At 43.6% G+C, this 27,059-nt stretch overlaps 1 protein-coding gene across 1 annotated transcript; it reads right to left on the bottom strand.

Annotated features, from left to right (window-relative positions):
• Window positions 1-410: 410 nt before the first annotated feature.
• SPCS3 (signal peptidase complex subunit 3) lies at window positions 411-21,425 on the bottom strand. The gene is made up of 5 exons (XM_073606717.1): window positions 21,135-21,425; window positions 11,354-11,427; window positions 9,547-9,623; window positions 5,639-5,754; window positions 411-1,009 (listed from the first exon to the last, which is right to left on the bottom strand). The coding sequence occupies exons 1-5, from the start codon at window positions 21,275-21,277 to the stop codon at window positions 877-879; spliced, it is 543 nt and encodes a 180-aa protein (XP_073462818.1). The 5' UTR covers window positions 21,278-21,425; the 3' UTR covers window positions 411-876.
• Between the last annotated feature and the right edge of the window lie 5,634 nt (window positions 21,426-27,059).

The following is a 27,059-nucleotide window of genomic DNA, read 5'->3' as shown; positions in this document are numbered from 1 at the left end:
TCATCACAAAAAGTCTAGGATTACCCCTGAACCTGATGAAGTTTAATCAGTTCGCAATTAAATGAAATATCTACATTGGCAGGAGGTACAGCAAATAAATGGCAACCAGAAGACCAGGGTAAAACACAAATTGAGACTTTAGACCCTGCAGCTGTTCCTCTGCTGCCAGGCATACTTCCTGTCTACAAGTGTAGTCAACCATAGCGCCTATAGAGATTCCCCCAAACCAAGGGACAGGAAATGTGCTGTACATAAGACCATGCCTGCAATACTTTAAATTTACAGTAGAATCTTTCTTGATGTAGCATGGTTACCCACAGCTTTCCTTTAAATATGTGGAAGAGTGCTTTAAACAGCAGTTAGTAATCTACACTATGACTACAAAGAAAAGTCAGCAAGGAATCTGTACACCATGTTGGATAGTTTTATTTGAAAACAGTGTTTGGACTGCTCACATTGGTCAATAGATGACAGCATAACGTATTTCCAGAAAGATTATCCTAATAAAAAAAAACCAATACATTCATCACATTTACTCAGCTGGCTCAGCCATTATGAACGAAAAATGATTGCATTGCTCGTAACAGATGGGTACAACTTGTTTTTCCCCCAAATAACCAGGGAGACTAAACATACATGAATTGCTCAAAATAAAAAAATAAAAAAATTGTGGCTTCTTACCAGTATTTACAATGATGCTGTTACCCACATGGCCATTACATTTCAGAATAAAACGTTTTATTGCCAAGTGCAGTTTTTTCTTTTTTTGTAAATAAAACATGTCTCTTTATTTTGGTAGGAAAATTAGGCAGGCTATTTTCAAGATGTACAGGACCAAATATATAAAAAATCAAGTTAGGAAAACATTGCAATAACTTAATAGCTCATTGTGGTTTTATAGGTATCAGGGAATGGAACAGAAATATGGCCTGATCCAGTGACCAAAGGAAGAATGCCGGCATTTGGGACAACATTCCAGGACAGGGTCAGTGTTATATTCCGATTTCCCCTAGAAGAAAAGAAGAAGAGATTACCACCATGAGAAACCATAGTTGCAACTGCTATAAAAAACACAAAAAAAAAAAAAAAAAAAAAACAGCCTTATTTACCAGTACAAGCAGGCCCGGCAACACACACATACATATAAGGAGCGGCGTTTTGCCGGCGGTATCGCAGTGCTGCCCCATTGAGTGAGTTCACCGCTCCAAAGAAGCTGCTGGGAGGACTTTTTCTGAAGCCCGGCCAGTGCACCACTCCAGTGTGAAAACCCTCGGGCTTTCACACTGGAGCGAATGGAGCCACTTTTTTCAGCGTTGTAGCGCTTGCAAAACTCTGGCAGTGTGAAAGGGGTCTTATGCAAATTGGATGTGGGTTTTAGCGCATCCAATTTGCATGACAGGAGAGTGTGCCTGGCTCTCAATGAAGCCGGTTCACACATCCTGGGGTCGGCTGCAGAGCACACAGCAGAAGGGATCCGTGCGTCTTTGGCTCCATTTGAGGTCCAAATTCAGGCAAAAAATTGGACCTGAAACGACGTGCCCTGCGCCACACACCTGTAAGGTGTTACATTCCCATAGATTTGAATGGGAATGCAGAACCCTCAAAGAAATATGTAAACCCAACATTACATATTTCTGATATGTGCCTGCTGTACCATGTACTTGTATGAAAAAGTATCCTGTTCTCTTTGTATCAAATCCCTGGTGTTCATGCCAGTCCCTCTGCTTTCCTATTAAAAACTGACTACACTAGGCATAAGAACACACTGTGGTTAGATTTCTAGCTATACTGAGAACTCGGCCTGCCTTCCTCCAATTATGAAACTTGTCCTGACACTCCCTGCACAGCCTTTCACTGGGAAGTTCAGTGTTCTGCCATTTCTCCTCCCTGACCTCTTACACAGCTGAGAGCAGAAGGAATATGATCGCTCAAAAAAAAAAAAAAACACAGGAAAAAAGGTGGTGTATATAATGCTATTTTACATCTATACACAAATGTTTTGCCTTTTATTTCAATTTTAAATTGAATGGGTTGCTTTACGACACAGGCCCTTAGTGTCTCTCAGCAACGTGAAAACAAAATGCAGTTACAACTTGTGAGCTGGAAGGCTGCTTAGACAACACAATTTGCATTCTGATATCAAGTAATAGCCAGCCATTCTCTATGAACTGGCTTGACAATGACAGGACAGCTAGTTGCCCATGTGTATTGACACCAATGTTCAGTGCCCATAACTGCTAGCCATTTTGCCTGCCACCTTCTATCACTTCAACATCTGATGGATACCGCATACAGTCCTTATGTGTTTTATGCTGAAGATAATTACTCTATACAAAAAACTGACATGACCGCCCCAATCATGCTTTTATTTTAGCTGCAACCAGCTGTCAGTAAAGTCTTAATAGGGTCAATTAAAGTTTTAAACACAAGGAGAAGAATCTTTACTTTCAGTCACGTGACTCATTTTCAAATGTAACTGCCACTTTTTTTTTTTAAATCCTTATCCTGATATTTTAGCTTGTGAAATAAACCTAATGAGTACGAAAAAAAAAAGTAATTCCCACAGATTGTACAAAAGGATAAGCTGACACGTGTACTTAAAGTGGTAGCAAAGTCTTTTTTTGTACTTGTACCTACAGGTAAGCCTATAATAAGGCTTGCCTGTAGGTACAGACAATATCTCCTTGCACTGTTTAGGAGAGATTCACACTGCATGCAGCCGGTGACATCATCAGCGCATCACTCTGAAGGGACGGCATACCCGCGCATCTCTTCAGAGCTGCGTGCCGCGGCCCTGACTCCATCGCAGCTCCGCCAATCAAATGGCCGGAGCACTCAAACCCAGAAGACTGACTGGGTGAAGATGGAAGCCCTGTGAGAGGTGACAGCGCTGCTGGAGGGCTTCGTCTTAAGGCAAGTATTTATTACTGTGCTAGAAAGCGATGCATATTGGCACATTATACCATTGTCTTGCAGGCGTTTTCTTTTTTTTTTTTTTTTAAAGTGCGTTTTACTACAGCTTTACATTTTTGGAAACAAAGTATTTATAAAAAGAAGGGCTCATCCATGTAGGCAGCGCGTGCGGGACAGTATACAATGCCTATACTTTTAAGTTCCCGCAAGCAAAGGCTATGTACAATATGAGTGAATGAAAGCCCCAATATTTGTTATTAGCAGTGTTTGCAAACGGACAATGAACATCTCTTATATGTTTAACAGACCAAAATGGACCATATATCTAAAAGTGTTTTGTTAAATCTGTTTAAATAGGGTAAAATAAATAAAAACCTGCTGGTCTTCGTCGATTAGAAATCTTGTGAGCCAAATATTTTCCTATACGCTCTGCCTGTACAGTGGAACCTCGGATTACGAGCATACTCCGTTCCAGGAGTATGCTCATAATCCAATGTACTCGCATATCAAAGAGAGTTTTCCCATTGAAGTCAATGGAAACGAAAATAATTTGTTCTGCGTTGACTTCAATGGGATGCAATACCGCATGCGGCCAGAGGCGGGGGGCGCCTGAGAGCCTTGGAAACGGACGAAAAGGCCCGAGGGACACTTCGGCTGACCTCGGCAAAAATCGGAAAGACTCCGTTCACAAGCCTTTCCAAGGTCTGCAGAGGTCAGCCGAACTGTTCTCAGGCCTTTCCGTGCATTTCCGAACGGCGCCTTTTGGCTCTGCTTGGCTCCGGTGCCCCCCATCTCAGGCCAAAAGCGCTAATGCACACCGCTTTTGGCCTGAATCCTGCTCATTTTGCAAGACAACACTCGCAAACCGAGTTAGGATTTTTAGAAATACAGTGCTCGCTTTGCGAAACGCTCGTTAACCGCGTTACTCGTAAACTGAGGTTCCACTGTACTATCGTTTTACACTGTTTTCTGGTGACTACAGAACAATGCCCGACTAGGTTATGGAGAAAAGAAAAAGGGCAGGGTTCCTCATTCCTATAATGTTTATATTGTTCTGCTACAGAAGGGAGTGCGAGTATATTGTCTTCCTAGGACTGGAAATATATTACTGGCAGTATAATCACTTTCAGCAATTGGTATTAAACTATATGGTCTCCTAATCTGATGAGGACATATAGAGACTGACACAGAGTTACCAAAATATTCAATAACAGTTAAAGCAACATTAAACCCAAAGACAAAAAATGTAACATAGTGCAGTTACCACTCTGTAAATGTAGTGGCTACATTAGTTTCTTTTTTTTCCCCTCTCCTTTTTAGGCTTTTCACCTGGCAATCTGGCCAGGTAACACACTGTAGGGCTGATTTAATAAAGGTAAATAGACCGTAGTGCAGTTGCTCCAGGGCTTAGTAAAGAAGATGAAGCTTCATTTTGCAAATACCCCCCAAAAAAAAAAAATTTTTGCTTGCACATTAATGGATGATGGAAGTCAGCAGATCTTCCCCTCATTTACTAAGCTATGGAGCAACTGCCCTTGCAAAGCACACAGCCCATTTGCCTTCTGTAAATCAACACCTTCCTGTTTTATGGTGTCTCCATTCCACTTGAAGAGCAACCGAGACACCTCTGCACATCAGTGCTGTCAATCTATGTCTAGCAGATTTACAATAGGTTCACATTGTGCGGGGTGGTTGCGGGTATCACAGCTGTTCCCACACCCGCAACCAAAATGAGCTGCTCTCAGAGACACGCAGGGCTGCCAATCATGCTTAAAGGCACCCCCATGCATCTCAACCCACATTGTTTGTTTTTTTTTTTTTAAAAGGAAAAACAGACCCAGCAGCCATTCAAATGAATAGGCTGCTATTCCCACACAAACGCAGGCCGCAAATGTGCACAAGTGTGAACCTAGGGTTAAATGGGCTTGACTAACAAGTCAAAGCTGAACTTCTGTGAACACTTATTAAGCACTTACAGCAACAGTTTTATACCTTTGGGGATAAAAGTTCAACATAAATAAATAAAAGCTGACTATTGTAAGCGCCCCATTTAATGCTTGATTTCAACACTAACTGCCACTTTTCCTAGACAGCTTGTATTGTTAAAGGAAGTTAAAAAAAATAAGAGACTTGCTGGCTAGAACAAGTGAAAATAAAGGGAAACAAAAAGTACGGAGAATAAAGCTCCTGGTGGTTTTCTTTTGTTTCTGCAAGTTATACCATTCAATGCCCTATACAGTTGGCATGAATACTGCACATATTTCCCCATCAGTGTGGTTTGTTTTCATTCATTTATAAAATTGAATCAAGCTATCGAATTAAAAAATAAATTTGCCTTTTCTGTAATTTAAGACTCCTAGGTCATTTTACATGCCCTCTATTACTACTACTTTGATGGGAGGAGCCTATAGGTAATTTAATACCTATATTTCTGATCAATAGTTTCAGATTTCGACAACACCATGCTTGTTCAGGGATGTGTAGGACAAGGAATATCAAATGATATAATTAAACAGCACCACTTTAAAGTATTTCTGACATCCTGATCCTGTACAGAACCCTTCCTTCTGTCACCACAAATCAATCACTAAAGTTTCTGGCGCCAAAGAGTAAACAGAAATCAGCTTATTCTGTCAGGTTTCACCTTATAAATTTTATCTCTTGTATTCACTTCTTGAGGAGAGCACATCTTAATAAAAACAATATATTTTTTCCAGATGCTTACTTCAGACCGTTTCCATCATCGAAGAAAAAATACTTTGATTTCATCTCCTTTAAAGACAATTTTGGGTTATCACCCCGGAGGATGATTTTGTCCCATAGCACAACCTGGTTTAAAGCCTAAAATGAAAACAGCAAAACATCCAGCATTAATATTTTGCGACAGATCATACAAAGAATCATGCACACTGAAGTAAAAACTGTGTAAAAGTATAGTCAATACCTTAAAGTAGAAGTTCACCTTTTAAAAAAAATAAATAGATAAATGCACATCTTTTTTGCGGGTAAAAAAAAATCTGCACTCATTTTTTTTTTTGTACTAATTCCTGGAAAGCATTGCACCCGTAATCTACTGATGCCATGTAGGACTCCTGCAAACTTGTCAGTGTACCTGTGTGCTCATACCCCGTATGGGCAGGCATATACGCACTGACAGGAAGAGACAATAAACGACCACAGCGCTATGGTAAATTTAAAATAGATTCCGTGCTTAGGATAGTGTGGGTTGCTGCCCACCCTTTATTGAGTTCCCGAAGGAACTTATAGAGGTATGTGTAGAGAATGGGGTGATTGGTGCTACCCTATATGGTGCTAAGTGGTTTGTCAAGAAGCAGTATGAAAATAATTTACTAAACTCCTTACACCAGATCAAAAGTGAACGTGCTCCCACTTGGGAGTATGATAAGTGAATAGTAAGGAAATATATCAGTTCTTAGATAAGAATATATAGAAAGCATATATATCTTCAATCTAAAAGTGAGTATGTGTTGGGAAACTAAATACATGCTAGCGCCGATTGACTGTGATTCAACCAAATACTATAAAATAAAAATAAATTATAAGTATAGATATAAGAACTGTATATATCACAAAAGTGCAGAGGTGTCCAGGGGTATCCACACCCTACCATACAAAACGCTAAGTGTGTGAACATTAGGGGTGCTGAAATTAATCGCCGCATCGCGATTCGGGTGTCCCCGATGCGGCATCAATGCATGCGACCATAGGAATCAATTGCCGTGACGGGATTGCCCCGCCCCTCCCGGGAGAGCGCTCCGATCGTATCCAGTCGTGTACAATGCCCGCCTCTCTCCTCTCACTTCCAGCTCTTCTCACGTCAGAGGAGAATTCTCAGCCCCGCCCGCTGACTGTCACTATCAAATCAGAAGAGAGACGGGCGGGGCTGAGAATTCCCTGCTGACGTCAGGAGAGACGCGAGAACCACCTCCTGGTGCCTTCTCAGCCAATGGGTGCACAGGGAGGCCTGTCCATCACATTCTTCGTCCCTCGGTCTTCCTGACTTGGTGCAGGCACTGGATGGAGTGGCTTTCAATGGAGCTTCTGAGCAAACTTCATTTGCTGACTGAGGTGAGGAAGAGTTTTGTCCAAGTAGTCATAAAGGCAAACTGAGGAGCTGCTAGAAGTGATGGCATGTTTGGATGGATGCCGGGGAAAGCCCATGCAGTGATAGCTCAGTCTGGCAGAGAAGTGAGCATAGGAAGTTTTCTTTTGTGAGATCGTCTGAGCTATCACTGCACTGGCTTCCCTTGAGATGAGAACAATCAGCAGACAAGAAAAGTCAGAGGAGGATGATTCTTCTACAGGATTCCATATGGATTAAGGAGCACCAGTGCCTCCCCTCCCCCACTGACTAGCAGTGCCCCCATTAGGCACCAGGACCCCTATCTCCCCTCACTAATCACTTGAGCCTCCTATCTCTCACGTCACTAAGCGCCAGGACCCCCCATCTCTCCCCACTAAGTGCCAGGACCCCCCCAATTACCCCCCATCTCCAGCCACTAAGCGCCAGGACCCCCCATTTCCCCTAATTGAGCCCCAGTGATCCCTTTTGTCCTCCTTGAAAAAATGGAGATATTTTTTATAGCAAAAAGTAAAAAAATAGTGTTTTTTTTCAAAATTGTTGCTTTTTTTTGTTTATAGCGCAAAAAATAAAAAACGCAGAGATGATCAAATACCACCAAAAGAAAGCTCTATTTGTGGGGAAAAAAGGACGTCAATTTTATTTGGGTACAACGTCGCACGACCGCGCAATTGTCAGTTAAAGTAACACAGTGCAGAATTGCAAAAAATGGCCCAGTCATTCAGCAGCCAAATCTTCCAGGGCTGAAGTGGTTAAGGGAGTGAGGTTATTTTTAATTCAAAGTTCCAGTAAATTTTTTTGTTTATTAAAAGTCAGCAGCTACAAAAAAAGTGTATCTTCTTTTAATAAAAAGACACTCACCTGTCCCACAATCCAGCGACGTGGCCACCCGAACGCTTCCTTCTCTCCCCGCCTGTCCACGGCGCTGGCAATACTACTGTGGGCATCCGGCAAACACAAATGTTTGCTCAGCTTTAGACCCTGTTCACACTTGAGCGTTTCTGAGCGCCAAGCTGAAATACGCTCAACAAGCAAAATCCCATTCATTGCAATGGCCCTGTTCACATTTGAGAGTTTTGGCCCCTGTAGTAAAATGCCTATCACTTAAAGTACATGAGCTACTTTTCAAGCAAATGTGAGCGTTTTTGTCCCATTGACTTCAATGGAAAACTACTCAACAGTGAGAAATTTGCTTTTTTTTTCAGTGGTTTTCAGCTCAAAAAGCAGCTCTCCTCCCTTTTCTAGCATCACTCCACACCTTACACAAGTTTTTATTTGCCACAGCAAAAACACTTGAAAAAAATGTCTGAAAACGCTCTGTTCAAGTATGAATGTAGCGTTAGGGTATAGAAGATTAAAACCGCTGTATGGTTTTTCAACTGCTATCTTCACTGCCGCAGAGTGAAGCTTAACTTCAGGATGGTGCAATTCTACAGGGCATATGTGGCATCCAATACAGTGGGGTATGCCTGTAGATGAAGAAGTAAGACACAGGCAGCAGGAGAAACTGATGATTATTGGCACCAGTGGCTTCGGAGCAACAAGAGACAGCACAGAAGGACATTTGGGGGGAGTGTAGTAAGGACAAACCCAGAGGCAAGTTTCTCATAATGTTGGCAAGAATGCTTTATTTCTACTTTAGCTCTCAGTCCAAGATGACAGCTGTAACTGGGGCAGTAAATCCATTAATTTGTTGCCATGCTAACTTTTCTGAAATATTTTTTTTTTTCCCTAGGGGAACTAATTACTGGTGTTTTGTAACATGACAAGCACAAATACAGGTTCCTTGACAGATATCTTAAATTGACTAAAATACAGGGGGATGCTGGCAAATGTTAGCTCAGGTGGTACTGAGTAGGGGGAAAAAATGCTAGAAAAGGGAGTTTTTTGTTAAAAAAAAGACTTGCAGTGTACACGTTCAACTTTTGCAGACAATGGTGTTGGATGCCAGGATAGTGCAACTTCTACTTGCATATGTAGGAATTGCATCACTGTACCTCCCAAAGACCAGTGGCTAATCTGTAAGAAGAACAGGAGAGGTGCAGCAGCAAGCACAGATTTGTTATTTCTGTCAGAGGAAAAACTAAGAGGCAAGCTTACTATACTGTGCAACATGCCTGCTATCACCAACCAGTAAAACCACTGTCACAAAGGTGGTCACATGCTCCCCCATACCTGAAAGCCCCACTCTATTAGCTAGGGCTCAGACAGTACAGGAAGGTACCAAAGATTGTGGCTTGGTAAGTATATACGCCAGGGAGGATGGGTAATATGCAGCGACCCTCATTTTACCATAAATGGGCAAAATTACTAAAACTGATGCACACAGAATCTGCTGCAGCTGCACATAGTAACCAATAAGCTTCTAGGTTTTATTTTAAAGCTTCAATGAACAAGCTACAGTTAGAAGACGATTGGTTACTATGCACAGATGTACCAGTTTTAGTAAATCTCCCCCATTGTCTCTTCAAGCCGATTTATGCAACATTCATAAGACAGCTTAGAAACAGAAAAAAGACAATCATACTTACATTACTTTTAGTGGCATATTCTGCAGATAGATATATAAACAGCTGCTTGACATTCCAGTCAAATATTGGCTGCAAATGTAAGGTAATTAAGAAAAACAAAATGTTAGAACTACCCCTTTATAGTAAATTTATAAACCAATATTGCTCTTCCACATAGCCGTGATCTACCATTTCTCTTATACTTAGGCTACTTTCACACTGAAGTGGTTTTGAGGCTATTTTGGAAAAAAAGGTCAAGGACTTCTGTGTTTCTTGCGTGTAGTGCAGCCAATTAAAATGGGCTGACCTACCCACGACGCGCGCACCTAATGCACATGCACAGATCTGAAACCATTCTTACATCAGCGTGTAGTCAGTCCCCACTGCACATTATAGTCTCCTCCCCCTTCACATTAAGATCCCCTCTTGATGCGTGTACTCAGCTTCCCTTTTACATCACCCCCCTCCACCCCTTTCACAGTAGTGTTCCCACACTTCCTTGACATCAGCTCCCCTGACAGTACTGTCCTCTGCCCCAAAATTACTGTCCTCAGTCCCTCTCCCCCAATTTAATGTCCTCAGCCCCCCCACACATTACAGCCCTCAGCTCTCTCCACTTTACAATCATCATTCCCCAACTTTAATGTTCTCAGCCCCCCCCCCCCCCATTCCAGTCCTCAGCCTCTCCACCTTAATGTCCTAAGTCCCCCCCACCCACACACTACAGTCCTCAGCCACCCCCCCACCATCATCCAAAAACACACACACACAAACAGTCATCAGCCCTCCCATATCACTGTCCTCAAGACACACATTCCTCAGCTCCTTTTGATTGCGCTTTTGGACCGTGGCTGGTTCAACCCCGGAACCATCCCTTTCCCTCCCATTACTCTTCTGTTTACTAGAACATTGCTGTATAATCCACCGTCTTTGCTTGGTCCTAGTTCTCCCCCGGGCCATGCCTGGGGTGGGCCAACCAATTGTCAGTTCACTACTTTCTTATACCTCTATTTTTGCTATTAGGTTGCTAAATGTCATCATATGATGGACTATATTTGTTCACAAGCCAATTGACCTATTGTGCTAGGTCATTTGCAAAATTCCCACTTACACCAGCAGTAGCTATCTTTAAGAGGGCAATTCTTCCCAATAACCACAAGTGTATGGAGCACTCTTCCCATAGACCATCACACACATGTAGCATTAATTGTAGATAGATTCATTTTAGCAAAGGTTCCCTGATATTTTAAAGTTATTTCAAGGGTGTCTCTGTGTTGAAAAGGTCGAGAAAGGCTGTTCCAGACTAATAAAAGTGACTTTGTATACACACACATTCTTAACACTCAAAACCCTTCGTCAAAGCAGGCCATCTTTACTGGAAGGAGAATAAGCACGATTCTGTAGTCTAGGGAATATAAAGTCCACAAGACTGTGACTTATCACATATGCTGTGATAAGACACCTCTAGAGAGTCAAACTACAAGAAAACACACGTTTCAGAACCATTAGGACATATTTTATATCTGTCTCCCTTCATTATAGCATTCTTGTCTTCTTAAACCATTTAAAAAGCAATGTTCTAATATAACATGAGTAAAAAATTGTGTTTTGGCAGAGCAGCATATATATTCAGAGTAAAGTAAATTCTGCTGCAATAATTTGCTGTATTTTTGGCAATGATAACAAAAGTAAACATAACCTTGGGATTTTTTTTGCCTGCAGAACATGTTATCAAAGGGATTAAGTTTATCAGCATTCAGACAGAGAATGTGGGGGAAACCATACAATAACACATATAATAGCATTTTGCTTGCTTCATAAAGGATATCAGCATTTATATCAAATATGATGAATCCGAGGTCACTCCTTTCTCTTGGGCCAGTGAAGTCTTCCACATTCTCTCTAAAAAGAAAAGATCATAAAACATTACAGATGGCCAAATAAGGTTTTAATCAATATCAAAATATTAAATTCAAAACTTCTAGAACCGTTCAGCATCCTTTACCTTTCCATACAAAATTACTGGAGAGGACTTATTAACCGCTTGCCGACCAGCCGCCGTCATTTTACTATACGCCGGCTCACGGGACTGGGATAGCAAGCACTAAACTGAGAAAAACTGAGTACCCGTTTGACAGGTACCGTCCCCATTTCCGGGAGATCTGGCCGGGGCGAGATGCGGCAAAGTCACCCCCTCCTCCTTCCTCCGCCGCCAGGGCAGTTAGAAAAGTGCAGTGCGCTTTGTGCATGCGCAGTAGGAAGCTTATTGTGAAATGAAAGGCTTCACTGCCAGTTTCCCTTAGCATGAATAGCAGCGGCAGCACCTGAGAGTAGATAGGAAATTCAACTGGGGTGCTGACATTGCAAGATCCCTGAACAGGTAAGTGTCCTAATATTAAAAGTCAGCAGCTACAAATACTGTTTACATTTTTGGTGGGGGGTGGGCTGGACCTCCTCTTTAAAGTCACAGCAACTTTGAAAACGTGCCTGCACTACTTTAATGCAACTTAGATCCATCGAGTGTAAAGTCGGATCAAAGTCGCACTGGAAACCATGTGACTTTGGAGGCACGCCAATGTAAAACAGAGCCTAACTAAAGCTGGCCACAGATGGATCAAAGTTCAGCTGGTTCGCCAGGGACTGGCCAAATTTGGTCAATCTATGGCTGCTCCTGTTGGAGAGGAGCTCCTCTGCACTGAACTATTGATATATTTTCATTTGATCAGCACTTTCAGCCAATTATCTGCAGCGCTGATCAGTGTAGTCTGACAGTCTTTATCCCGAAAAAGAAAACAAATGTTTTCCGCAACTGATTATAAAGTGTGAGCTAGAGTTTGGCTACAATTTGTTAGTGTATATAATTCTGCTAATACATTTAACACTAACTCCCCCCCCCCCCCCCAATCCACCACCAGACTGACAATGCTGCTGTCTGCAGTGCCTCCTGTTCTCATTCATCCAGAGTTGTGTCCCCTAATATATGAAGTGTGTTACTGGACAGATAGCTCGGTGAAAACAAAGGGAAAAAAGCCAAAAGAAAAACTGATGCAGTCACTACATGCTGCAATATAATACATTTTTGGTTTTGGGTTTAAGAAAGCTTAAAAGCCCCAATCTACCACTTCTGATGCCCCTCCTACCACAGCCACCACAAACTTGGAGGGGTTAATAGAACTGAGGGAGCTGTGACAGGTACTCATAAAGAGCCCGAATATGCCCGCTCTTTCCGCCAAGCTCCTCTTTTTATAGAAGCCGTACTGAAGCTTCTATGAATGAAATTTGATACATGAATGGAAGGATGGGTGGATGATTGAAAGGTTCCCTCCACCTCCATTCATTCAGATGACGTTGGGGAACATTGGAGGAGAAAGATTTTACTATTCCAGCAGCACAAGGGACACACCACATGGAAGGCAAGTGCTGTCCCTTGTGCTGATTTTGTATTTTTTTTTTTTTTTTACAAAATGTAGGCTTTAACTCTTTCAGTTACCTTGTATTACATATGCATTGTTGTTTAATGTTTACCATAGAGGTAAATACAGGCAAAAAGGCACACTCCGGTGCTGTGTCCTAATGTTACACGAGCAGAGGAGAGCTGGGCATCCAACAGCTGATTGAAGGCTGCAGTTCTGTGTATGCCGAGTGCATTAAAACAGCTATCTGCTTGTACTATAATCTAATGTGTCTGATCCGCCAGATCTCTGGAAGTGCATTTTATGCTTATAATAAGGCCTCATACACACAGGGCATTTTAAATACGAGCTGCAAAACCAGTACTGACGGCAGGAAAAAGTGGCTGTAAAAACGCGCTTTTAGAAGCATTTTGCATTGGCGTTAATGCGCATTTAGCCACATTAGCGTTAAGCAGCGTTTCTCTGCCCTCTTCTATTTTACACTCCCAAATCCAATTACTACAGCTTAAAAAACGCTTAACGTGGCTTAACACTATATACAGTGCCAACACATGTTCAGTAGCATCAAGTGTTTTTACAGCTGTAACGTTGCTGCTCCAGAACACACTGGCCCTGGGGGTTTTCTTGCAGTCAGATTTTTGCGTCTCAAAGCGGTACAATTATTTTGCATAGAAATTTGGCGTTTTATATTGTAGGCCTGTAATTCTTAGCAACAACACACTTAGATCTGTCCACCAAGAGCCTAGTAGATATCCCGGGTATGATAAAGTTTGAAACAAAATCAAATTATAATATAATAAATAAATTATAAAAAAAGAATTTAATAAAAAAATGAATTTCCCCACAATTCACTATCGCTCAATTCTGCAAGTGAAAATTTACTATCGCTGTTTTCTAGCTGGTCTAAAACCACTTTTGACGTAAAAGCACACTTTTTGGTTAGTATGGACAATCTCAAGTTTTCAGGCAGAAAGAATAGTGTGTGTGTGTGTGTGTGTGTGTGTGTGTGTGTATATATATATATATATATATTAGTAAGATTACAGTGTACTGTATGTATTATGATTTTTCAATTTTTTTAATTTGCTGCCAGGCTCCGCCCCGTGTGCCAGGACACTCACAGGGAACGGAGCCCAGCACACAGAGGCATCGGGCGGAGGACAGAGCCCGCAGACACAGAGGGGGGGGACATCGCAGGATCCTGGGGATAAGGTAAGTATATTGCACCAGGATCGTGCAATGCAATCCAGAGTGTGGCTCGGGGTTACTGCTAATGGTACTGAAATTTAACCCCGAGCCACACTCAGGAAAACCGCCAGGGAGGTTAAGCTGTAAAGAAAAAAATAAATAAAAAATAAAAACAGCTCCTCTAGGAGCAGCTGTAAAAACGTCCTGTGTACATGAGGCCTTACGATTTCTTTAATGGTATCACACTATTTAGAGCCTCTCTTTACTGTAGAAGATCAACATGCTTCCAAAGGGTTTGTAGGAGCTGCTAGTATAAGTAGTGGAGGTTTACACTCTGTAAGATTATGATCCCACTTGCTATTCATGCTGTGCTGGCCTGTCTTTAATCAGATTGGCCACACACTTCTGATGAGTGTGTCTTCTAAGTGGGGTGAAGGGATCACCGCAGATAAAGATTTGTTTTTCTTTTACAGAAGATTCACTAGGTTTTTAAAGTTAAAGTGGAACTTTACCCACAAGGGCGAGTTCTGCTTTTTTGCATCCCCCTCCGCCATATTTGGCCCTTTTTGAGGAGAGCAGGTACCGGGTTGCGACAGGTACCCTCTCCCACCTCCAATCAGGCTGCCACAGCAATTTGCGCAGATGTTCGGTTCCCTCCTCCCCCCCCCCACAGCCTTCTGGGACAAATCACAAGTCCCAGAAAACTGCAAGACCATTCACAAAGAGTGGAGCGGCTGGTGCATGTGCAGGAGGAAACCGGCTGTGAACCTGAAGGCTTCACGGCCAATTTCCCTTACCTAAGTTGAAGAAACGTCTTGGGCGAGGACATCGCTGGACCCCTGGACAGGTACGTGCCCTTATATTAAAAAGGGGGGAGACTACCCCATTAGCTGTCATAAATGAGAAACAAAATGCGGCCTTGCTGGGCTCTGCCCACCCAGCCACGTCGTTCATTCACAGTATTCTGTGAACAGGAAACCGCAAGCCCGACAGCCTTTGCAAATGTCAGCTTGTAGTTTGCTCAAGGTAGTTCACTGAGCTTCATGTCAGAGGGCAACTGCCTGCCCGTATCAGAGGTATGGGCAGATACACGGACAGTCTGCAGGACTGTGCCACGACATTGTGGGTGCAATGCTTTACATGTCCCCAATCTAAAAAAAAAAAAAAATGCATACATTTTTTACCTGAAAAAAAATGTGCATTTATTATTTTTTGTAAAAGTGAACTCCTTTAAAGCTGTGACTGTGACTTTTTGGGACTAACAAAAGCACTATGAATGTCACTGCACTATATACATGCAAGATATTTTTCATGATTGTATTACATGATTTGCTTTTGAAACTCATTGTATATATTTGTTGGGAGGTCATAGAAGACTAGCACTCTATTTTCTGAAAAACTAATTTTGTAGGATTTTTGTCATGTTTATATCTATCATTACTTTGTATTAAGCAACGGCAATCTTCAAAACACTGCTTGAAAAGCAGTTTTTAGAGATTGGTTTTCTTCATAAGCATTTTTAAACTCCTGTTTAAAGTAGTATTAAACCCAAAAGCAAACATTTATTTTATTGCAGCTTACCAGTTCTTAGATGGGGTGGCTGCATTAGTTTTCTTTCTTCTATTTTCATCTGGTAATCCAGCCATTAAGTCTGTTTTTCAACAGAAAAGCTCTGCAAATGCAGGGATGAGGCAAATCATTCAACACTAGCAGCAGCTTTTATTTATGTAAAAGCTTCATCCCAAATTGGAAAAAAAAAAAAAAACAGTTTGATGTGACTGATTATAAAGTATTAGATGTAGTTGAGCTTCAATTTGTTGCTGTATTGAAATTCGCTGGTACATCCAACACTCCCTTCCCCAGACTCACAATGCTACTGTCCAAAGGCTCCATCATCCAGAGTGTAAGCACTCCAATACAGGACGTGTGTTATTGGCCAGATAACAGAGGAGGAAAAAAAAAAAAAAATAGAAAAACGGATGCAGACACCACATCTGATTGGTATATTGCAGCTTACCAAACATTTTTTTAGTGAAAAAGGGATGACTTGTCAAACAATAGAACTAAACCTGAATTAGGGCACAAAAATCGACAAAAAATACCAATACTTGGGTTTATAGCGTATATGATGCAAACATTTAAAGGGGTTGTAAACCCTCGCCGTTTTTCATCTTAATGCATTCTATGCATTAAGGTAAAAAACATTTTTTAATGCAGCAGCGCCCCCTGATACTTACCTGAGCCCCTAAATTTGCGCGACGGAAAGGAGCACACCAGCTCCGGCCGGTGTCTCGTGTCCTGATTGGATAGATTTATAGCAGTGCAGCCATTGGCTGCCGCTGCTGTCAATCAAATGCAATGATGCGGGCGTTGGGGCCGAGTCCAGCATTCGTGTTTAAGGACGCAAATAATGGACTCGGGAGCGCGCCCGCAAGGTAACCCCCTCCAGAGATTGCTTCTCCTAGGGGGTTATCTGATGTGGGGAGGAGCCGCTGGGGACCCCAGAAGACGAGGTTCAGGGCCACTCTGTGCAAAACGAGCTCAACAGTGGAGGTAAGTATGATATGTTGTTTTTTTTTTTTTGTTTTTTTTTTTTAAATAACAAGCAAACCCTTACAATCGCTTTAAGATAAAAAAAACATCAGCATGCAGCAGCCCCCCTAATACTTACCTAAGCCCCAAATAGATTCAGCGATGTTGCACTGCAGAGAGAGACTCTGCTGTCCTGGACACTCCCTCATTTAAAGTCAGTGAGTCAATGAGGAGAGACGGGGCGGGGCCGAACCATGGCTCCATGTCTCAATGGACACACAGAGCAGCAGCTCAGGTGCCCCCATAGCAGGCTGCTTGCCACGGGGGCACTCGGCAGGAGGAAGGGGCCAGGAGCGCTGGCAAGGGACCCGAGAAGAGGATCTGGGCTACTCTGTGCAAAACCACTGCACAGAGGAAGTATAACATGTTATCATAAAAAAAAAAAAAAAATACACTAGACTTTAATATTACTTTAAGACGGGTAGTGTGTTACTGGCAGGATCAACAGGTGAGAACCTTTTGGATTAAGTTCTGCTTTAAAACACAAACAAGTTCCCTCTTGCCGTGGGCTGTAGAATATTCACATCAGCTTTGTTTATTGTATAATTTAATAGTGCACCTGATACTACAGCCATCCTCAAACTTCCAGGCTCTGTGCAATGCAAAGGTTCAGAGTTCTGCTTGTCCATCTCCCAGTGTAGAAAAGGTAGCTAAAAGTTTGCTTTGGCTTTAGATATAATTAAAATTGTATTATCCAACTACCTAAGAGGGTTCTACATTAGTGACACTCACATGAATGCTGGCAGCACTTTCCATGACCACTGAAGCATACATTTCCCCATGTATTCAGCACAGCAAATCAGCGTGTGTGTCTACATGTATGAGCAGAAAATTCCATCTTTATGATGGGGTTTCATGTTACAACCATATTTAGAGTGCAGCATGAACCATGATAAGAATACACAGCCCCTATCTACAGGGGTTCCTCTTTCTGTCAGATTTGAAATTGATATGGCTGTGCATGGCTCCACCCACAAAGCTACATCATTCATTCACAGGAATCAGAGAATGAAAGTATTACAAGTCCCACCTGCCACTGCAGCATAGGACTGTAGTTCTTAATGGAGGACAAGTGCAATGGCAGAGAATGACCCATAGATTAATCGATGTTCTTTCCTTCCACCAGAGCACAACGATTACTGCTAGCAGCTTTAGCCACCAGCAGTAATCGCATGCCAAAAATCCAACAGGCTGGTTGTACCCAATCAGCCTGCTCATACATGGACCGAAATTTGTCTGGTACCAGCTGAATTCTGATCTCTGTATGGCCAGCTTAAAGCGGAGTTTCAATCATATTTTTTTTAACTTAGTCTTATTGTAAGGCCCTCCATAGACCTGCTAACTTTGGATAGTAATACTTTGCAATACTGTCAGAAAGTACCTTTTTTTAATGTTTCCCCTGGACTTTCGGTCGCGGCCACTTAGGCGACTATGTCATCAGGTGGCCCGGCTAACCCCTGGGATGTCATCAATCCAGGGAGTCTTTGGGCATCTAAGGCTTCTCAAAGAGTGCATTGCAGTGTCATTACTGTGCAGGCGCAAGACCAGGAAGTGCATGCTGAGTAGCCAGCTGCATGGAAACCTGGAAAAGAATGCAGGCTGGCTCCAGCTGCCCACAGCTACCATAGCTCTAAGGATGGAAATGTGCAGCAATATCCAATGTGGATTATGTAATTTACAACCATGTCGATATTATAATTTAGCTCATCAGACTGTAGCTCCTCTCTAAAGGATAAGTTCAATTTTGGGAACATGTTTCATGTTCCACCTGCTTTTAGGGTGGAACATGTTCCCAGTGCAGCTGCTGCGGCCGCCCCACCCCTCCCTGTGGCAGCAGTACAGGAAGAAGTTCCCCAAACCAGCTGTCATTGTTTGAAAACAGCGCTGCCATGCCTCCGCCCACTTGTCCGTGTCATTCATACACACAACTCTGTGTGAGAATGAACTACAAGCCCTGACATCCTTAGCCATCGGCTTGTAGTTCTCAATCAACTACCATGGTGCTGTGGAGCACTGCGGTAATTCATTGAGTATCAGCTCACCGGGACAGGATGTAAGCCGATACACTGATAGTGTGCAGGAGACCTGCATGGCATCAGAAATCTGCTGATCGCTGGTGCAATGCTTTACAGACTCTTAATTTTTTTTTTTTTGTAGCAAGGCGAACTTATCCATTAGGCCTCATGCCCACTGGATGTTTTTTGCAGCTGCTGTTTTTGGCTTTAGCCATTTTTTTTCCTGCAGCCAGTAAACTCCCCAGCATGTTATCCTGTGTCCTTGCACACACAGGCTGTTATCAGCGTTTTTTGCCAGAGGAGTTTTCTGACTGGAAAAAACCCCCAGAACTAGTGGGTTTAGAGAGGAGTTTTTTTTAGTGGTTTATGAGCTTTTTGAGCCATAAGTTTTTGTGGGAGTACAGTTTTGTTAACGTAAACTGTTAAAAATGCTACTGCAAAACTCATTCTACAGCTACAGCTTTCTATAGCTAACGCTACTAGCATTTATTAATGTGCAGTGTGCATGGGGCCTAAAGGCCTTCATCACACCGGCGTACTTCTCATGCAGGAAATGCATTTGACCACACAGGTGTTCCATGCAAGCAGTCCCATTTATTTTAATTAGGACACAGCTGCTGCATGGTTACAGCCGCTGCTCCCAATCTGACAGCCTAATGTGTGTGCATGCATAGCCCTGACCGCACACTGTCTGCATTCAGGGGCTATACAGTTGTTAAACTGGGGGCAGAGGCTGCGACCACTGCGTTCCAACTGACATGGGGGCTTCCCCATGCATGGCAAAAAACACAGCACTTGTATGGGTGTAAGTCCCTGTGAACGAGGCCTAATCTATTCATAATTCTTCCAGCTCCGCAGCTGAAGGTCTGTACCAGTGTCAGCCCATAATGCAGGGATCAGGGATGCTGCCCCCTAACCTACGTACGGGGCACTGGACACATGGATTCCAATAGGGTTTTTTTTGTTTTTAGAAACACGTTATTAGAGCTGCACGATTAAACCCCCATCACGATCTCTATGCAGAATTTCCCGATTCATTCATGTAACAAGTGTAGAGGGTTCTCTGCTCACTCAACTGTCAAAAGAAAAACCTGCCAAGTTTTTCACAATATTGTCCACGGCTGGTAGATAACGATAAACATTGTAACTTTTTGTTCTTAGATCAAAGGAATGAACTTCAGCGTGTGGAGATGAGGGAAGTTTAACCACTTAAAGCTGAGTTCCACCCATTGAAAAGTCTGACTTTTAATAAACAGACACTCACCTGTCCCACAACCCAGCGATGCAGGCGCCCGAAGCCTTGCTCCTCTCTGCGACACCAGCATCGCAATTGTAGGCGCCCGGCTGTGTATGCACTGTAAATGCGCGAGCCTGACAATCTTCTGGGACATAAGAAGATTGCAGGGAGGGAGAGAGGAGAGGTGAACTTCCGCTCTGCGCCACAGAGCCAGGAGAGGAAGTGGGAGCTGGGTGCCTGTCCAAACCCCCCTCCAAAAATTGACAAGCCAGATGTGGCATGTCAGGGGGTCACCAGTACTTAAAGCGGAAGTTCCATTTTTGGGTGGAACTCCGCTTTAAAGACTAAACCTTTTCCTGACACTTGTTTCTTACAAAATGTTCAAATCCGTATTTTTGGCTAGAAAATTACTTGGAACCCTCAAACACACAAAATATATATATTTTAGCAGAGACCCTAGAGAATAAGATGGCGATTGTTGCAATATTTTATGTCACACTGTATTTGCGCAGTGCTCTTTCAAATGCAATTTTTTGGGAAAAAATACACTTTAATGAATTAAAAAAAAAAAATGAAACAGTAAAGTTAGCCCGATTTTTTTTTTTTGTCTAATGTGAAAGATGATGTTACTAAGTGAGAATCGTGATCTTTATTCTAAGCAAAAAAAAAATATTGTGATTCTCATTTTAGCCAGAAACATGCCGCTCTAATAGGCTTAAAAAAGAGGGTGGGCTCGGGCCTGTGACCCGACTGACTGGGGGGATCATCGGGTGGATTGTTTGCCGCCCCCACTGACCTGTACCCCTGTAGAGATCAGGGGCTGGTGGAATACTCTGCAGGAACCAGAGCACTGCACCCATGATCTACTGATTGCAGCTGCAATACTCTGCAGGCTCCAATGCAAAAAAGAATAAAATTGCACATTTCTGCATTATGGGTGCATTTATTATTGTTTTACAAAAAGGTGGAATTGTCCTGTAGGGTGACATATGGAGGACATATGACAGGAGGGCCTGTCTTCTGGTTGTATGGTGATATAGAGACATATGGAGGGGATGCTGGAGCTGTATACACTGCCTAGAGCACAGCTGAGGGATGTCCACATACATACAATGACTACACCGATGACAGCCCCCTCCCCCTCATACACCGAGCGGTACTCACAGCGTGACCCGGGACACATGGATGTTGACAGGCACCACTCGGTCTTTGAATGCGGTAGTGATGAAGCAGCCGAAAGTGAGTGCGGCCATCACACTGAGGGAGAAGGCGAAGAGGGAATTGGCCCGGGACAGAACGGTGTTCATGGTGCTGAGATGACCGGACCGACACAGTTCTTCCTGTCACCGGGTACCAGCGCAGCCCCGACTCATACACCGGAAGCTGGGTTAACGCTGAGCTGTCTGTCTGAGCCGAACGGACCTCCGTACAACGTCACTTCCGGCTGGGCTCTACGTACACGTAAGGATCTGCCGTTCATTTGACGGAAGTCGCTGCGCCGTCTTGGGCTGAGTCTCCATAGTCTGACTGACCCTATGGAGGAGTTCTCTTTTGTTACACGATGTAACTGGAAGGACGACTAATTAGCGCAGGAGGACTAAACTGAATACGTTTTTTTCTCTTTTCAATATTTTTTATTGAAATATTATAAAATAAACACAAGTACAAGTTTCCATCATAGAAGCATAAGAGAGCTTAAAGGACTACGTCAGCATAGCTCCCAACTGGCCCTGATTTCAAGGAACTGTCCCTGATTTGGAGCAATGTCCCTCTGTCCCTCATTCCTTCTCTTGTGTCCCTCATTTTGGTCTGATCTATATAGATGTATATAAAGTGCACGTTTTATCCATCAAAAAGTGTTTTCCAGCACTAAACCTTTCATCTATTTCTAAATTGCTGCATTTGTAAATTCCAACAGTCAATATAAAGGAATAGTAGTGGTGAAAAAAAGCACTTGTGGGTTTAACCAATCTTGTTTTTTGTACAACTCTCCTTTAAGGGGGTGTGTCCTATACCTGCATACTTTTGCTGATAAGTGTCTCTCGTTTCCCATCTCAAAAATTTGGGAGATATGCGTCAGTATGGTATAAAGATACATAGAAGCTCAAGGTTTTAAAAGTGATACATATATAACCAGGGCTTTTTTTCAGCGGGAACGCAGAGGAACGCAGGTCCGGCACCTCCTGGACTGACTGTATGTAATGGCAAGGGGTGCTGGGCTGTGCTGCAGGGTATTGATGCTCACTGCTGGGGGATCTATTCTAGCTGGAGGGGATCTATTTTTGCAGGGGGGTCTATTGTTGCTGAGGAGGTCTATTGTTGCTGGAGGGGGACCTATTGTTGCTAGGGGTGGGTCTTATGTTGCTGGGGGTGAGTTGTTGCTGAAGGAGATCTACTGCTGGGGGAGGGGTCTATTGTTGATGGCTGCCAGAGAGTCTATTAATGCTGGCTGTGCGGAGATCTGTTGATGCTGCCGGGGGTCTAATGTTGCTGGGTGGGGATTTTGTGGGTGGTACATTGTTGTTAGTGGGATCTATTGTTGCTGACTGAGGGGGATCTATTTTACTGTTTTTTTTATATCATTACCAAATTCCAATACAAATTATTTAGCACCACAATGATACTTGGTTCTGTATTGTCTAAAGGGGGGGTACTGGGAGGTGGGTAGGGGTTGGAACCAAGGGACGGTGCTCAGAGGTGGGTAGGGGTTGGAACCAAGGGACGGTGCTCGGAGGTGGGTAGGGGCGGGGAAAAGGGGTGACTCGGAAAAGGGGAGTTCCTGCACCTACTGTCTTAGGAAAAAAACCCTGCATATAACAGAAGTATTTTACTGTATTTAGAGGGCATATACTTATTTTACTTATACTAATATTAAAAACGAACTGATTTTTATAATGTTTATAGCTGTGCTGCAGGTTTAGGTACATCAGAGCAACAGTCAAAACATACACAGCAATTCATTCTGGACAATCTCAAAAATCGTTCTTGCCACAATAACCTGTGGATTATAAGTCTACCCAAGTCCTTCAACTCTGATTCCCTCCAGGAAATCTGTGGGGTGCGCATACCGGGTGCTCTGGGGATACCAACTCCATGCATAGTGGAAAGGGCTCACCGTCTGGGAGGCCCCTCAAATGAGAGACGCCCTGCACGTCCCATTATGGTCTGCTACCTTAACTATTCTGATAGAGTCAATATCCTGATATCCTTCCGGAATTCCAAAACCCTTCAGCCAGATGGCCACAAGCTTCTCATGTTCGCGGATTACTCCCAAGAGGTTTCACGCAGGTGCAAAGCTTTCCAGCCGATTTGCATTACGCTTTACCAGAATGGGGTCAAGTTTACATTGGCGTACTCGGCAACACTTCGTTTCGCCGATCCTTCCGGTGAACCTCGATCCTTTTTCCACCCAGAAGCGACACAGTACCTTCAGGCATATCTATATATTCCCATGGACTCTTCCTCATCATTGGCCCTACCACGATTTGCCGAACCTAGGAATCAGCGAAGCCCAAGGAAGGACCCTGCAAAGAAACTCCTACTCTCCAACTCCTCCGGACGCAACAATTCACGCTGACCTTGGACTCTGACACACCCGTTCTGGGTCCCCACCCAATCCTGAGTAGACCATTGGTTCAGGTTTGTTTACTAAGCCAGCTACTTTGTTGTTCAACTTGTTGCTAATACTTTTTTAGCTTTTCTTCCTGTCTACGGGTTCTATTTGCTCACGTATACACAACCTTATTGGGGGACAGACACCCAGCCCTTCCTGGACCTGGCTCGAGGCCTCGCGCTATCACCGGTGTATTATTTTCATGGGGTTCCCCCCCTTAAACTATGAATCTCGTCACAGTCTGCAGGCGAGTGCCTTAGTTCTCCCGGTAACGCTGTTCGGTGGTAGAAGGTTAGCATGTGGAAAAAAGCGAAGTTCAGGCTTCACATGGTATGAAGTCTCTGGTTTGTATTTTTAGACCCCTGTTGAGTCATCCTCCTTTCTGAACCCCACTCTCAAAATTTCAAGCCCCCTCTAACATGTCCTAAACATTTAGGCAGTAAATTAGCGGTGTCACGAGGACAGCTCCTCATTTCACCTACAGTGGCTCTAAATAAATTTAATAAACCCTCCCATCCGACTGCCCCAACACAAAAGTGATATCTTGGAATGTTAAAGGGCTAAGTTCACCTCATAAGTGTATGGCAATTCTTCGCCATCTCAAACACCTTAAGGCAGACATAGCAATACTCCAGGAGAGACACTTGTCGGTGGAAGATTTCAGCCGTATGCGAAAACTCTGGGTGGGACACGTTTTTGGATCGTCCGCAGTCAGAGGGAAAGCTGGGTTCCTCCTTCTTATTAACAAGAACCTGCCCTGCGAGGTTCTCTGTGGACGGGGATGATGAGGGCCGCGTTCTCATTGCTAAACTTAAGACCTCCGTCCGGGAATGGGTTATATCTAACATTTATGCCCCCAACTCCCCTCCTAAACAGTTCTTCCAAAAACACTTTCAAACTAGCTCCATTCATCCACCTCCCCCCTTTTAGTAGGTGGGGACTTTAATTCTGTGCTCTCCCCTCAGAAAGATAAATCTCTAGGTCGCCGCTCCTCTGGGGTCTTCCCATCACAGCCCCCTACATCACTTTGCAGACGGCCTCCCCCTAGGAGATTGTCCCATCCAGAGGGAAGGGAATTTATCTTTTTCTCCCCCCCCCCACACAACACACTACCCAGGATAGACTAAACTTTTTTCTAACTCCACTCTACTTGAACACATCACCGACCCCCGCATTCACGACATTGCGATTTCTGACCATGCCCAATCTCTGTGGACCTAACTGGTTTCAACACCTTGAACCAAGCCAAAACTTGGCACTTCCCGTCCTATTTGGCGCACAACCGAGACTTTCAAAAGATCATTTGAGAGACATGGGCAGACTACGCAATTACTAATTCAGAGCATACAGACAACCCCAACCTCTTCTGGGAGGCTGGAAAAGCGGTGTTGCGAGGCAGATTCATATTTGCCACTGGCTATAAAAGAAATATCCCCAAGCAATATAGCGCAGCCAGCAAGGCTTTACGCACTGCCCAAACACGATTAGTGCAGCACAACTCTCCAAAGCACAGGGAGGCTTGGTGTTCCCGCCAAACACCAATTTGACCTATGGGCAGAAGTTCAGGAGAGGATACACCAATTTCTCCTAGACCTGCAATACCATACGTTTGGCAATAAAGCAGGAAAACTTTTAGCGCGTCTATGCAAGGGGAACCATACTCCTACTCATATAACCGCTCTGAAAGACGACTCGGGCAAACTTGCCTCTTCCCCAAGGACATCAACCTTATCCTTGAAAAATTCTGTGCATGACTATATGGCCCTGACCTCATTGATGAGAACTTGGCAGAGTCCTTCCTGGACAAAGTCCCCCTCCCAGTAATAGATGAAACCCTTATGGCCCAACTCAATGCTCCGATTTTGCCCGAAGATGTTACTGGGGCAATTGCCTGTCTATCAGCAGGGAAAGCCCCGGGTCCCGACTGGTACACAGCAGACTTCTATAAGCTTGCATTGGATACAATTGCTCCCACCCTGGTCACGGTTTTTCAGAAAATCCTTGAAGGGAACCCTTACCTTCCATCAGGCTATCAAGCTCATATTAAGACGATTCCCAAGAAGGAAAAGGATCGCTCTGACCCGGGATCCTACCACCCAATATCCTTACTGAACTTAGACTCCAAACTTATATCCAAATTAATAGCCAACAGACTAGCACTTATCATGCCCTCGCTTATCCATCCTGCACATGCCGGTTTTACCCAAGGGCATTCTCCCGTTCTGGAGTCAGCAAGGACCAGCCCTCCCAGTGATTCTGCCATTATCACTTTAGACGCCGAAAAGGCCTTCGACAATGTAAGGTTTCACTGGTTGCGGCTGGTCCTCTTGAGATTCGGTTTTTCAGGCCCTTTTCTGCACCTTATTTCCACCATGTACTCTGCCCCATCCACTAAACGTCGTTGCGGTGGGTCACATTTCCAATAGTATCCGACTTCAGAAAGGCACACGGCAAGGGTGTCCCCTCTCACCCTTGCTTTTCAACCTGGCACTGGAACCCCTTTCCCAATACCTGCTTTTCTGCTCAGATCTTCATGGGGTCAACGTGGGCAATCAATAAATACGCACTGCTTTATTCGCAGACGACATTCTGATTTTCACTTTCAACCCTCAGACGGATATGATCCTAATCCAAGACATTTTTACGCGCTTCCGGGCATGCTCGGGTTTAAGGATTCATTTTTCCAAAAGCGAAGTTCTACTTCTGCACCAAGGGCAGCTCCCCGCCTGGGCAGCCGACTCCATATATTCAAATGCCAAGAACCATATCACATACCGGGGGATAAAAATAGGCAAGGAGCCCTCCTCTCTCTACCATCTAAACTACCCCCTATTATATCCAAAATAGTGGCCGAGCTGGATAGTTGGTCAGACCTGCCCCTCTCTTTCTTTGGTAGGTGCCACCTTTTTAAAATGGTCAGCTTCCCAAAACTCCTATATCCCCTCCAAACCATTCCCCTTCCTTTACGACACAAAGATCTCCACCAACTCCAAAAAGCCTTAACCATTTTCCTATGGCAGGGCCGCAGACCTCGGGTATCCCTCCAAAAATGATACCTCCCCAAACGTGAAGGGGGAGCTAACCTCCCAAACATAAGAATCTACAATCTATCTTGTTTCTTGAGAGATGGGTTAGATTGAATAAGACAGGCCTCCAGGTATTCCAATTACAACTTGTTTTGTTATAATTTATTCTACAATAGCACTGTGTCTTTTAATATTTAGCCACTGTTGAGTGATTTGGTAGAGCACTATTTGACATATAGGTAGTGCCACTTGCCCCTTCACATCTTCTTTCTTTTTTATATTCTAGAGCCCTCTCTTACGGGGGGCTTTTTGGGGAGGCTGCAACCTTCACACACGTCCTAAGCGCAGACCTTCCTATTTAATTCATTTTTGGAAAGGGTTGGGGACTTTTTTCCCGCTATTTACGGGTAATAGACTTCAATGGAACCGCACCAGAAATGCAAGTGTTGT

Source organism: Aquarana catesbeiana, linkage group LG01 (genome assembly GCF_042186555.1).
Source record: "Aquarana catesbeiana isolate 2022-GZ linkage group LG01, ASM4218655v1, whole genome shotgun sequence".
Taxonomy (NCBI): Eukaryota; Metazoa; Chordata; class Amphibia; order Anura; family Ranidae; genus Aquarana; species Aquarana catesbeiana.
The sequence above is the reverse complement of the archived record's forward strand: the minus strand, read 5'-3'. Positions and strand labels throughout refer to the sequence as shown.

Coding starts and splice junctions, on each gene's coding strand:
- SPCS3 (XM_073606717.1), bottom strand. CDS start 21,277: ATGAACACCGTTCTGTCCCGGGCCAATTCCCTCTTCGCCTTCTCCCTC. Junction 11,428..21,134: donor CATGTGTCCCGGGTCACGCT/GTGAGTACCGCT, acceptor TTTTCTTTTTAG/AGAGAATGTGGAAGACTTCA. Junction 9,624..11,353: donor CATATTTGATATAAATGCTG/ATATCCTTTATG, acceptor TAATTACCTTAC/ATTTGCAGCCAATATTTGAC.